The following is a 12,830-nucleotide window of genomic DNA, read 5'->3' as shown; positions in this document are numbered from 1 at the left end:
GTGAGTTGCAGGAGGTTCGTCAGACACTCGTGGCAGTGATGGCTGCCTTCAGAAAGGGAAGAATTAACAGCATGCACCTAAAGAACCTGCCTGGAAAGCCCATAACAGCGCTCTGCAATTAGATAAATGATGAGTGATGTAACGAGCCCTTTCTGATGTTCTGATGAAGGGTCACTGACCTGACACGTTAACTCTGCTTCTCTGTCCACAGACATTGCCCGACCTGTTGAGTATTTCCAGCATTTCTTGTTTGTGTTTCAGACTTCCAGCATCCGCAGTATTTTGCTTTTATTTTAGTAAAAAGCCCTTTCCGTGTTTCCCACCCTCCCTCTCAGCAGCGGGTGTGAATTTATTGTTACTTTCTCTCTTGACAGCGGAGAAGGTGACATCCCTTGGGAGGAACTGGCACCGCCCCTGCCTGCGGTGTGAGCGATGCCAAAAGACACTGACCCCTGGTGGCCACGCCCAGGTATGTCAACTCAGCTCCTTTTCTTTTTGTTGGTTGTGGGGCGTGGGCGGGGGTGGTGGTAGTGAGGTGGCACAGTGTGCTCGTGCCTGCTTTGAGCAGAGGCCTGAGGTCTGATACACTCTTAACACTCAACAGATCCAGATGGACTATTGAGAAAAGCTAAGGCTTGAAATCCTAGAGTGGCTTGCGAACAGTTTTCTCTATCAACCCACTTGAACCAGGATTGACACCTGTCCCTTAATGCAGTGTGATCAGCTATCAGAGGAATGTAATGAGGGTGTTTGACAGGCCACCTTGTAGCAAAAGCTGCAGGTTTGCACCTGCGATTCTACCTTTGGTAAAATCCAGAGATTTTAAAAATTTGTTCTCAGGACTTGGACTCTGGTGGTGAACTGCTTTCTAGAACCGCTGTAGTTAGTGTGGCTAAGGTACATGCTATTAGGTCAGGAGTTCCAGGATTTTGCTCCAGTGTTGATGAGGGACCAGCGATATATTTCCAAGCTGGGGTAATGTGTGACTTGGAGGGGAACTTGCTGATGATGGTGTTCCCATGCAGTTGCTGCCCTTGTCTTTCACAGTTGTGGAGTTTGCAGGGTAGGAAGGTGCTGCAGTGCATCTTGTAGACGGTTCACACTGCCGACACAGGGCGTTGATGTTGGAGGGATTGGAACATAGGACTTAGGAGCAGGAATCGGTCATTCGGCCCTTCGAGCCTGCTCCGCCATTCGATAAGATCATGGCTGATCTGGTTGTGGTCTCAACTCCACTTTCCTGTCTGCCCCCCATAACCCTTGATTCCCTTGTCTATCAAAAATCTATCTAGCTCAGCCTTCAATAAATCTTAGAGGTTGAGACTTTGATTCTTAGCCCTGTATGACATTCAAACCCATCTGTCCTCTTGCAGAGGGGTTCTGGTTTAATGCAAGTTACCTGCTCAGAGTGGGAGGAACAATTCAGCAGTAAGCACCTCCTGCTCTATAGAATGCCTTTGGCTGATCCAGAGTGGTGTCACCAGCTGTGCCATTACCATGGGAGGCAGATAGAGGGATTTTTATATTTAAAGAATGGGGTTGAAGGGAATATTTTTTTAGGAGACTAGAATTAATTTCCTATAATAAAAAAAATGCTGCCCAGAACTCCTTAGTCTTATTCTAGTGGATGCTTTACAGAAAAGAGAGGGCCTCACTTGGTGATAATGATCTTTCATAAAAGCAGTGGGGCAGAACTATATGCAGGAAAAGGAACACACATGGAGATTTCATTGGACAGACTGGTTAGAGTTATGTAGATTGGCAAAAGTAGTTTAAAAAAAATTGGAGATTTTCTGTGTAAGGAAAATAAATTTGTGATGTCAAATTATATTGTTTTACCAAATGCATGTGTGTTTTTTTTGTGAGGAGAATATAGCAATGGAATATTGCTGCTAATTATGTACCTCTGGCCATTATTTGACCTTTGCAGTGATGTTTATAGCTGCCAGAGTGAATCAGATTGGTACCCTTGCCATTGGGCTCATAATCCAAACAAGTGGCTGCTTTATCCTGGATAGTGTTGAGCTTCTTGAGCATTGTTAAAGCTGCACTCATTCATGCACACTCCTGACTTGTGCCTTATAGGTGGTGGAGCAGCTTTGAGAGAGATAAGAGGTGAGCTAATCATTAGAGAGTATCTAGCCCTACTTTGATAAGCATGGTGCTGAAATGGCTGGTCCATGGAAACCTCAGGCAGTTGATGGTTTTGTGGAGGTAGTGATAGTAGGTTGTGCAGGTTGTCAGTTTCTCTTGTTGGAGCTGGTTGTTTCTGGTACTTAAGTGGTAGGGTGAATGTTACCTGCTGTTTGTCAGCCAAGTGTGGATGCTATCCAGGTCCCAGCTGGCATAAGGTGCATGATATGGAACTTTCTGCTTCTCACCCTGAGTAATTAGTGGGAACATGGGGGAAGCAGTGAAGTAGGGGTGAAAAAAGTTGTTGCCATATTTATCCAATGGGAAGGTTTCAGTCTGATTGTTGGAGGTTGTTGGTGGAAGCCTCTCACCTGCATGTAACTCTAAAGTGAAACCTTTCCTTTATTCCCTACAGCATGAGGGGAAGCCCTATTGCCATGTTCCTTGCTATGGAATTTTGTTTGGACCCAAAGGTAAAACTTAAGCAACTCTCTATTAAATCGAAACAATGGTTTTGTATATTTCTGACAAGAGCTTCTCTGTAGTTGTGGACTTGCTAATAGTAGGTACATATATCCCACCCATCTCACTGCACCCAGAGAGTAGGACCTTCAACCCACCCATCTCACTGCATCCAGACAGTAGGACCTTTATCCATCCATCTCACTGCATCCAGACAGTAGGACCTTTATCCATCCATCTCACTGCACACAAAGCGTAGGACATTCAACTGATCCAACTCAGTCCATTCAGACAGTAGGACCTTCAGCCCATCCATCTTACTGCACACAAAGAGTAGGACTTTCAACCCATCCACCTCATTGCAGTGAGAGAGAAGGACTTTCAGCCCATCCATCTTACTCTATTCAGCGAGTTGGACGTTCAGCCCATTCATCTTACTCTATTCAGATAGTAGGACCTTCAGCCCATCCATCTTACTGCACACAAAGAGTAGAACTTTCAACCCATCCACCTCATTGCATTGAGAGAGAAGGACTTTCAGCCCATCCATCTTACTCTATTCAGCGAGTTGGACGTTCAGCCCATCCATCTTGCTGCATTTAGACAGTAGGTCCTTCAACCGATCCATCTCACTACACCAAGAGGGTAGGGCTTTCAACCCATCCATCTCATTGGATTCAGACAGTAGGACATTCAACCCATCCATCTCACTGCATTGAGATAATAGGTCCTTCAACCCCTCCATCTCACTGCACCCAGGAATTAGGACCATCAATCCATCCATCTTACTGCATATGAGAGTGGGACCTTCAACCCATCCATCTTATTCTATTCAGACAGTAGGACCTACAACCCATCCATCTTACTCTATTCAGACAGTAGGACCTTCAACCCATCCATCTTACTCTATTCAGACAGTAGGACCTTCAACCCATCCATCTTACTCTATTCAGACAGTAGGACCTTCAACCCATCCATCTTACTCTATTCAGACAGTAGGACCTTCAACCCATCCATCTTACTCTATTCAGACAGTAGGACCTTCAATCCAACCATCTTATTCTATTCAGACAGTAGGACCTTCAACCCATCCATCTTACTCTATTCAGACAGTAGGACCTTCAACCCATCCATCTTACTCTATTCAGACAGTAGGACCTTCAATCCAACCATCTTATTCTATTCAGACAGTAGGACCTTCAACCCATCCATCTTACTCTATTCAGACAGTAGGACCTTCAATCCAACCATCTTATTCTATTCAGACAGTAGGACCTTCAACCCATCCATCTCACTGCACACAAAGAGTTGGAGCTTCAACAGATCCATCTCACTCTATTCAGACAGTAGGACCTTCAACCCATCCATCTTGCTCTATTCAGACAGTAGGGCCTTCAACCCATCCATCTCACTCTATTCAGACAGTAGGACCTTCAACCCATCCATCTTATTCTATTCAGTGAGTAGGACCTTCAACCCATCCATCTTACTCTATTCAGACAGTAGGACCTTCAACCCATCCATCTTATTCTATTCAGACAGTAGGACCTTCAACCCATCCATCTTATTCTATTCAGTGAGTAGGACCTTCAACCCATCCATCTTACTCTATTCAGACAGTAGGACCTTCAACCCATCCATCTTATTCTATTCAGTGAGTAGGACCTTCAACCCATCCATCTTACTCTATTCAGACAGTAGGACCTTCAACCCATCCATCTTATTCTATTCAGTGAGTAGGACCTTCAACCCATCCATCTCACTCCATTCAGACAGTAGGACCTTCAACCCATCCATCTTATTCTATTCAGTGAGTAGGGCCTTCAACCCATCCATCTCACTCCATTCAGACAGTAGGACCTTCAACCCATCCATCTTATTCTATTCAGTGAGTAGGGCCTTCAACCCATCCATCTCACTGCACCCAGAGAGTAGGACCTTCAATCCAACCATCTCACTGCACCCAGAGATTAGGACCTTCAACCCATCCATCTTACTCTATTCAGACAGTAGGACCTTCAACCCTTCCATCTTATTCTATTCAGTGAGTAGGACCTTCAACCCTTCCATCTTATTCTATTCAGTGAGTAGGACCTTCAACCCATCCATCTCACTCCATTCAGACAGTAGGACCTTCAACCCATCCATCTTACTCTATTCAGACAGTAGGACCTTCAACCCTTCCATCTTATTCTATTCAGTGAGTAGGACCTTCAACCCTTCCATCTTATTCTATTCAGTGAGTAGGACCTTCAACCCATCCATCTCACTCCATTCAGACAGTAGGACCTTCAATCCAACCATCTCACTGCATCCAGAGAGTAGGACCTTCAACCCATCCATCTCACAACAATCGTTCACAGCTGACAGTGTGGTGAAGGTGCGCAGTCGAACACTAGGACCTTGTATTCCATTCCTCTCGCTTCCTACTGGTACAGACTCTGTAATGTTTGATATGCAGTCAGGCCGTTGGTTCCTTTATGCCATGCTCTTCCTTTTTCCACAGACTCGCTCCTGATTATTTGAGTCTGTGAAAAGACGATTGTCCTTTTCTGTCCTGCGCAGTCTGGTCACCTGAATATAGGAAGCATAGTATGGCGTCTGTGATGGGACAGCAGGATGGAATAAAAGAAAAGCTGTGTCTGACAATGTTACCAAGGGCATTATACACAATGCATTGTTCCTAAAACATAAAATATTCTGCATAGACTTGACAGGGTAGACACTGAGAGGTTGCTTCCCTGGCTGGGGAATCTAGAACCCAAGAACACAGCCTCCAGGGAAGGGCTTGATCATTTAGGGCTGAAGTAAAGAAAAATTTCTTCACTCAGAGGATTGTGAATCTTTGGAATTGTTGGCCCCAAAGGTTTATGGATGGTCCATCATTTAGTATATTTAAGACTGCCATCGATAGATATTTGATCTCTCAGGGTATCAAGGGATATGAGGAATGGGCAGGAAAGTGGAGGTGAGGTAGAAGATCAGTCAATATTGTTTTGAATGCCAGAGCAGGCTTGAGATGCCAAATGGTCTACTCCTGTTCCTATTTTTATGTTGTTATGAAGTGTAGTCACTGTTATATAGTTAACCGTGGTAGCAGTGAATATGTGCACTGCAAAATCTCACAAACACAATGTGGTCAATAAATGGTTCATGATTTTTGGTGCTATTTGCTAATGAAAGAGTTAGGGCCAGGACATTGGGAGACCTCCCTGCTCCTCTCAAGAGAGCCATGGGGTTCTTCAGCATACACCTTACCAGGCAGACAGGACCCTACTTTAACATCTTATCTGAGGGATTGCATCTTCGACTGTGTAGCGCTCCTTCATAACTGTCCCTACAACCATGCAGGAATCCCTCAGTCCTGACACTTTAACAGTGCTGTGCTTCTTTACTGCTGCTCCTCCAACAGTGCAGCATCACCACAGTGCTGACACTCCAATGGTGCAGCATCCCCTCAGTACTGACCCTCCAATGGTGCAGTTTTCCCTCAGTGATGCCCTGTCGACAATGCAGGGCTTCCTCAGTACTGCTCCGTCGACTGTGTAGCGCTCCCTCAGTACTGCCCCGTTGACTGTGCAGCACTCCCTCAGTACTGACCATCTGACAGTGCAGCACTCCCTCAGTACTGCCCCTCCAACATTGCAGAGCTCCCTCAGTACTGACCCTCCAAGAGTAAAGCACTCCCTCAGTACTGACCCTCTGACAGTGCAGCACTCCCTCATTACTGACCCTCTGACAGTGCAGCACTCCCTCATTACTGACCCTCTGACAGTGCAGCACTCCCTCAGTACTGACCCTCTGACAGTGCAGCACTCCCTCATTACTGACCCTCTGACAGTGCAGCACTCCCTCATTACTGACCCTCTGACAGTGCAGCGCTCCCTCATTACTGACCCTCCAACAGTGAGGCACTCCCTCAGTACTGACCCACCGACAGTGCAGCACTCCCTCAGTACTGACCCACCGACAGTGCAGCACTCCCTCAGTACTGACCCTCTGACAGTGCAGCTCTCCCTCAGTACTGACCCTCTGACAGTGCAGTGCTCCCTCATTACTGACCCTCCAACAGTGCAGCGCTCCCTCAGTACTGACCCACCGACAGTGCAGCACTCCCTCAGTACTGACCCACCGACAGTGCAGCACTCCCTCAGACCTGACCCACCGACAGTGCAGCACTCCCTCAGTACTGACCCTCTGACAGTGCAGTGCTCCCTCATTACTGACCCTCCAACAGTGCAGCGCTCCCTCATTACTGACCCTCTGACAGTGCAGCGCTCCCTCATTACTGACCCTCTGACAGTGCAGCGCTCCCTCAGTACTGACCCTCCGACAGTGAGGCACTCCCTCAGTACTGACCCACCGACAGTGCAGCACTCCCTCAGTACTGACCCTCTGACAGTGCAGCACTCCCTCAGTACTGACCCTCCAACAGTGCAGCGCTCCCTCAGTACTGACCCTCCGACAGTGCAGCGCTCCCTCATTACTGACCCTCTGACAGTGCAGCACTCCTCAGTACAGACCCTCGGACAGTGCAGCGCTCCCTCATTACTGACCCTCTGACAGTGCAGTACTCCCTCAGTACTGCAATGAACAATAAGCCTAGGATACATGCACACATATTACAGTGGTGATTCTCATTCCTCCACTCCCACCTTTGCTGTCTCTGAAACTTTGTTTTGAGAAACACAATTTGCTCTTGTTTCCAGGTGTGAACATTGGTGTTGTTGGCTGCTACATTTATGATGACTAGACCCTGGTCCCCATCACGTGTCGGACCCCGTCCTCTCAGGTAAGAACACTCTTGCTTTCAGCATCTCTGGAAGTTACACAGTCTGAGTGTGCTCAGTGAATGTGGAACTGCCTTATAAATTGAAGGTTAATTGGGAATGGACATTTGGGTAAACTTTGGCACAATATTTTTGCAGCAAGGGTATCCTGTAGTGATGCTTCTAACCAGGGCACAGGATAATACCCTTGCCCACCACCACACTCACCTGATTGTGACTGCTTGAGATTTTGTACACTTGCTCAGACTTGTATAACCATTCGTCAGACCCACGATTGGTCAATCTTAAAATATCACCTTCTCTCTTAAAATCATAGAGTCATAGAGTTATACAGCACAGAAACAGGCCGTTCGGCCCATTGTGTCTGTGCCGACCATCAAACACCTATCTATTCTAATCCCATTTTCCAGCACTTGGCCCATAGCCATGTATGCAATGCCATTTCAAGTGGTCATCTAAATACTTCTTAAATGTTGTGAGGATGCCTGCCTCTACCACCACTTCAGGCAGTGCGTTCCAGATTTCAACCACTCTCTGGGTGAAAAAATGTTTCCTCAAATCCCCTCTAAACCTCCTGCCCCTTACCTTAAATCTATGCCCCTTGGTTATTGACACCTCTGCTAAGGGAAAAAGTTTCTTCCTATCTACCCTATCTATGCCCCAGCACTGTGCCAACCTGCTTCTTCTACTCTCGCCCCTTTAGAATCCTCATCGCTTATCCCTCTCTCTATTTCCTCACCCCCCTCCCCAAACCCCTCAAAGCTCACCCATTCCATTTCACCTCTCCTTCATTCCTTCACCCCATCTCCCTAATCCCTTCACCTCTCTCCCCTAAACAGTTCTCTTTTCTCCATAATCCCTCACATCCCTCACCCCTCTCTATATTTCCTCATCTCCTTTCCCAAATCCCTCATCCCCTCTCCATGATAGCTCATCCCTCTCCCTAAACGCTTTCCCCTCTCCCTACTCACTCACCCCTCTGACCTGGCTGTTCCAGTTAAGTTTCTGGGCAATGGTAACGCCCCAGGATGTTGATGGTTGAAAATGCACAGTTTATCCCTGCTTTCTGCTTCCTGTCCATTAACCAATCCTCTATCCATGCTAATAAAAAATCCCCCTAACTCCATGAGCTCTTATCTTGCATATTAGCCTTTTCTGTGGCACCGTATAGAATGACTTTTGGAAATCCAAGTATACTACATCTACTGGTTCCCCTTTATCTACCCTACTAGTTACATCCTCAAAAAACTCTAATAATGCTAAAAACTCTAAAAATGCTGGGGACCTCAGGAGGAGGCCTAGATGAATCATCTACTCCACACTTCCAGCTGAAGATGGTTGCGAATGCTTCAGCCTTGTCTTTTGCACTGATGTGCTGAGCTCTGACATCATTGAGGATATTTGTGGAGAGTGGAGTCAGTTGTTTAATTGTCCACTACCATGACTGGACCATCACATATAAATACTGTGGCTATAAGAGCAGGTCAGAGGCTGGGAAACCTGCGGCGAGTAACTCACCTCATGACTCCCCAAAGCCTGTGCACCATCTACAAGGCACAAGTTAGGAGTGTGATGGAATACTCTCTACTTGCCTGGATAGGTGTAGCTCCAATAACACTGAAGTACACCTTTCAGGACAAAGGAGCCCACTTGATCAGCACCTCATCCACCACCTTCAACATTCACTCCCTCCACCACAGGTGCACAGTGGCAGCAGTGTGTACCATCTATAAGATGCAATGCAGCAATTTGCCAAAGCTGCTTTGACAAAACCTTCCAAACCTACAACCTCTATCATCTATAAAATTCCAACAGGACTTATCAGGGTAGATGCAGGAAGGATGTTCCCGATGGTGGGGGAGTCCAGAACCAGGGGTCATAGACTAAGGATATGGGGTAAACCTTTCGGGACTGAGATGAGGAGAAATGTCTTCACCCAGAGAGTGGTGAACCTGTGGAATTCACTACCACAGAAAGCAGTTGAGGCCAAAACATTGTATGTTTTCAAGAAGGAGTTAGATATAGCTCTTGGGCGAAAGGGATCAAAGGATATGGGGAAAGTGGGAACAGGTTACTGAGTTGGATGATCAGCCATGATCATAATGAATGGCAGAGCAAGCTCGAAGGGCCGAATGGCCTACTCCTGCTCCTATTTTCTATCTTCCTATGTTTCTTTGTTAAAATGACAAGCACAGCAGATGCATGGAAACACCACCACTGTGAGTTCCCTCCAAGCCAGACACCATCCTGACTTGGAACTATATCGCCGTTCCTTCACTGTCGCTGCGTCAAAATCCTGGAACTCCCTTCCTAACAGCACTGTGGGTGTACCTACCCCACATGGACTGCAGCGGTTCAAAAAGGTGGCACACCACCACCTTCTCAAGAGGAGCTAGGGGTGGGCAATAAATGCCAGCCTTGCCAATGACGCTCACATCCCATGAACAAATAAAAAAAACTGGAATAAAATCTGTTCTCCATAACATAACCATGAAACTACCGAATTGGCATAAAAACCGTTCTGATGAAAGGTCACAGACCTGAAACATTAACTCTGCTTCTCTCTCCACAGATGCTGCCTGACCTGCTGTGTATTTCCAGCACTTTCTGTTTTTATTTCAGATTTCCAGCAGCTGCAATATTTTGCTTTTATGTCATAAAAACCCATCTGGTTCACTAATGTCCTTTAGGGAAGGAAATTTTCTGTGAAAGAGTCATAGAACCTTAGAATGTTTAAGGCACAGAAAGAGTTCACTTAGCCCATTGTGTCTGTGCTGGTCGAAAAACAATCCATCCATTCTAATCCCACTTTCCAGTATTTGGTCCGTAGCCCTGTAGATTACGGCACATGAGATGCATATCCAGACTCCTTTTGAATAAATTGAGGGTTCTGCCTCAACTACCCTTTCAGGCAGTGAGTTCCAGACCCCCATCATCCTCTGGCTGAAAACATCTTCCCTCAACCCCGCTCTAATTTTGCTACCAATCACTTTAAATCTATGCCCCCTAGTCACTGACCTCTCTGCTAAGGTGAATTGACCCTTCACCTCCAGGCCCCTCAAAATTTTGTACATTTCAATCAGATCTTCCCTCAGCCTTCTCTGTTCCAAGGAGAACTTGCAGTGACATGACAGGAATTCTGCAAGGTGATTGGTTGGGTAAGTAACAGCTGTTAGTGCATGTAAATTGCTTAAAAAAGGGGAAAGTTTTTTTGAAAAAACATCAAGTGATAAGTTGTAATTTAAAATAGTGTAATTTATTAAGGATTTTAGATTGTACGGGGTAGTGTTTGGAGTAGAACAAGACCCCTAGTGTAATTAGTATTTTTTAAAGGGAGTAACTAAATTAATTTAAAGGTAAGTCATGGCAGGAGAGCTCGCACCCGTGGTATGCTCCTCCTGCACTATGTGGGAAATCAAGGATGCTTCCAGTGTCCCTGACAACCATGACCACCTTCATGTGCGGCTGCATCAAGCTGTGTGTAGATCCCCAGTACGCAAACTCCAAGTGTCAATACGTGCTGAGGTTCTATCTGTCCCTGGTGTTGCGAAGGATGGGCCTGGTCACATTGCCGCGGAACGCACCATGCAGTTGGGCGGCGCCGTACCACCTATCCTTCGTGGAGCAGTTTCTGCGGGAAAACACCTTTGACCACCGGTCCATCAGGCAGTGGTCTGCACGGAATGTCCTCAAGGCCCTACGGGAAAAGGAAATGGTGGATCCTGTCGGATGGTTCCCCGAGCAGACCGCCAAAGTCATTTGGCGGAATGCCTCATCACCAGAACTTTCAAACAAGCACCAAGACGTAGCTTGGCTGGTGGTGAGAAGGGCCCTCCCCGTCAGATCCTTCATGCACACCCGAAGTCTCGCCCCCTCCGCACAGTGCCCCCGCATTGGCTGTGGTGGGGAAGAGACGGTCGCACACCTCCTCCTGGAATGTGCCTTTGCAAAGCAGGTGTGGAAAGAGATGCAGTGGTTTTTGTCGAGGTTCATCCCAAGCAGCTCTGTAACACAGGAGTCTGTGCTCTACGGGCTGTTCCCAGGAACGCACACCGAGACAAACATCAACTGCTGCTGGAGGACTATCAATTCGGTGAAAGACGCCCTTTGGTCTGCCCGAAACGTGCTGGTCTTCCAGCGCAAAGAGTTGTCCACCACCGAATGTTGCAGACTGGCACATTCCAAGGTCCAGGACTACGTGCTGAGGGACGCACTAAAGCTTGGGGCAGCCGCAGCAAAGGCTCAATGGGGAAAGACCACAGTGTAAGGTTCCCCCACCAAGCTGGACTGAGGGGCTGGATCCATGGGAAACCCCTCGAACTGTATCGTTAATATTCTCAATTGCTGTAAATGTAAAACTGTAATTGACATGACAATTGTGAAACGGAAGGGTTGGGAAGAAACTCATGACAGTATTGAAGGAAACTGATCTCCCTTGCAATGTTTGTATTTTTTGGTGCTGTTTGGAAACTGTTTGGCAATGTAATTTTTACAGATTTTTATGAATAAAGTATATTTTGGAAATAAAAAAAAACCATGTATGCAGGAAGTGGATCCATCTGCAGCTACTGACTACCCGCATTACGGAGCTGGAGCTGGAGCTGGAGCTGTGGGTGGATTCACTGTGGAGCATCCGCAATGCTGAGGACGTTGTGAATAGCACGTTTAGAGAGGTAGTCACACTGCAGGTAATGGCAGCACAGGCAGAAAAGGGATGGGTGACCACCAGGCAGAGTAGTAGGCGCAGGCAGGTAGTTCAGGAGTCCCCTGTGGCTATCTCCCTCTCAAACAGATATACCGCTTTGGATACTGTTGGGGGGGATGGCCTCCCAGGGGAAAGCAGCAACAGCCAAGTACGTGGCAACAAGGATGGCTCTGCTGCACATCAGGGGAGAATGAGTGGAAGAGCTATAATGATAAGGGATTCTATAGTAATGGGTACAGATAGGCATTTCTATGACCACAAACGTGACTCCAGGATGGTATGTTGCCTCCCTGGTGCTAGGGTCAAGGATGCCATGGAGCGGCTGCAGGACATTCTGAAGGGGGAGGGTGAGCAACCAGAGGTCATGGTACACATCGGTACCAATGACATGGTTAGAAAAAGGGATGAGGTCCTGCAACAAGAATTTAGGGAGCTAGGTAGCAGATTAAAAAGCAGGACCTCTAAGGATGTAATCTCTGGATTACACCCGGTGCCAACGTGCTAGTGAGTTTAGAAATAGGAGGATAGAACAGATGAATGCATGGCTGAGGAGATGGTGCAGAAGGGAGGGCTTTAGTTTCCTGGATCACTGGGTCTGTTTCTGGCAAAGGTGGAGCCTGTACAAGTTGGACGGGTCGCACCTGAACCGGAAAGGGACTAACATCCTTGCTGGGAGATTTGCTAGTCCTTTTGGGGGGTGGGGGCGGTTTAAACTAATTTGGCAGGGGGATGACAAACAG

The 12,830-nt window shown here is 47.0% G+C and overlaps 1 protein-coding gene across 4 annotated transcripts in view; it reads left to right on the top strand.

Moving 5' to 3' along the window:
• LOC137359608 (cysteine-rich protein 3-like) overlaps positions 1-12,830 on the top strand; it is a 232,609-nt gene that overhangs the window by 190,537 nt on the left and 29,242 nt on the right. For 3 of the 4 annotated variants that reach the window (XM_068025437.1, XM_068025439.1, XM_068025441.1), the window contains 3 exons: positions 375-469; positions 2,549-2,606; positions 7,305-7,387. In XM_068025437.1, coding sequence (XP_067881538.1) covers positions 375-469; positions 2,549-2,606; positions 7,305-7,348 — 197 coding nt within the window. In that variant the 3' untranslated portion in view covers positions 7,349-7,387. Of the gene's footprint in view, positions 1-374; positions 470-2,548; positions 2,607-7,304; positions 7,388-12,830 lie in introns of those variants that run through there. The other variant, XM_068025438.1, reaches the window with a different exon arrangement.

Source organism: Heterodontus francisci, unplaced genomic scaffold (genome assembly GCF_036365525.1).
Source record: "Heterodontus francisci isolate sHetFra1 unplaced genomic scaffold, sHetFra1.hap1 HAP1_SCAFFOLD_461, whole genome shotgun sequence".
NCBI lineage: Eukaryota > Metazoa > Chordata > Chondrichthyes > Heterodontiformes > Heterodontidae > Heterodontus > Heterodontus francisci.
The sequence above is the reverse complement of the archived record's forward strand: the minus strand, read 5'-3'. Positions and strand labels throughout refer to the sequence as shown.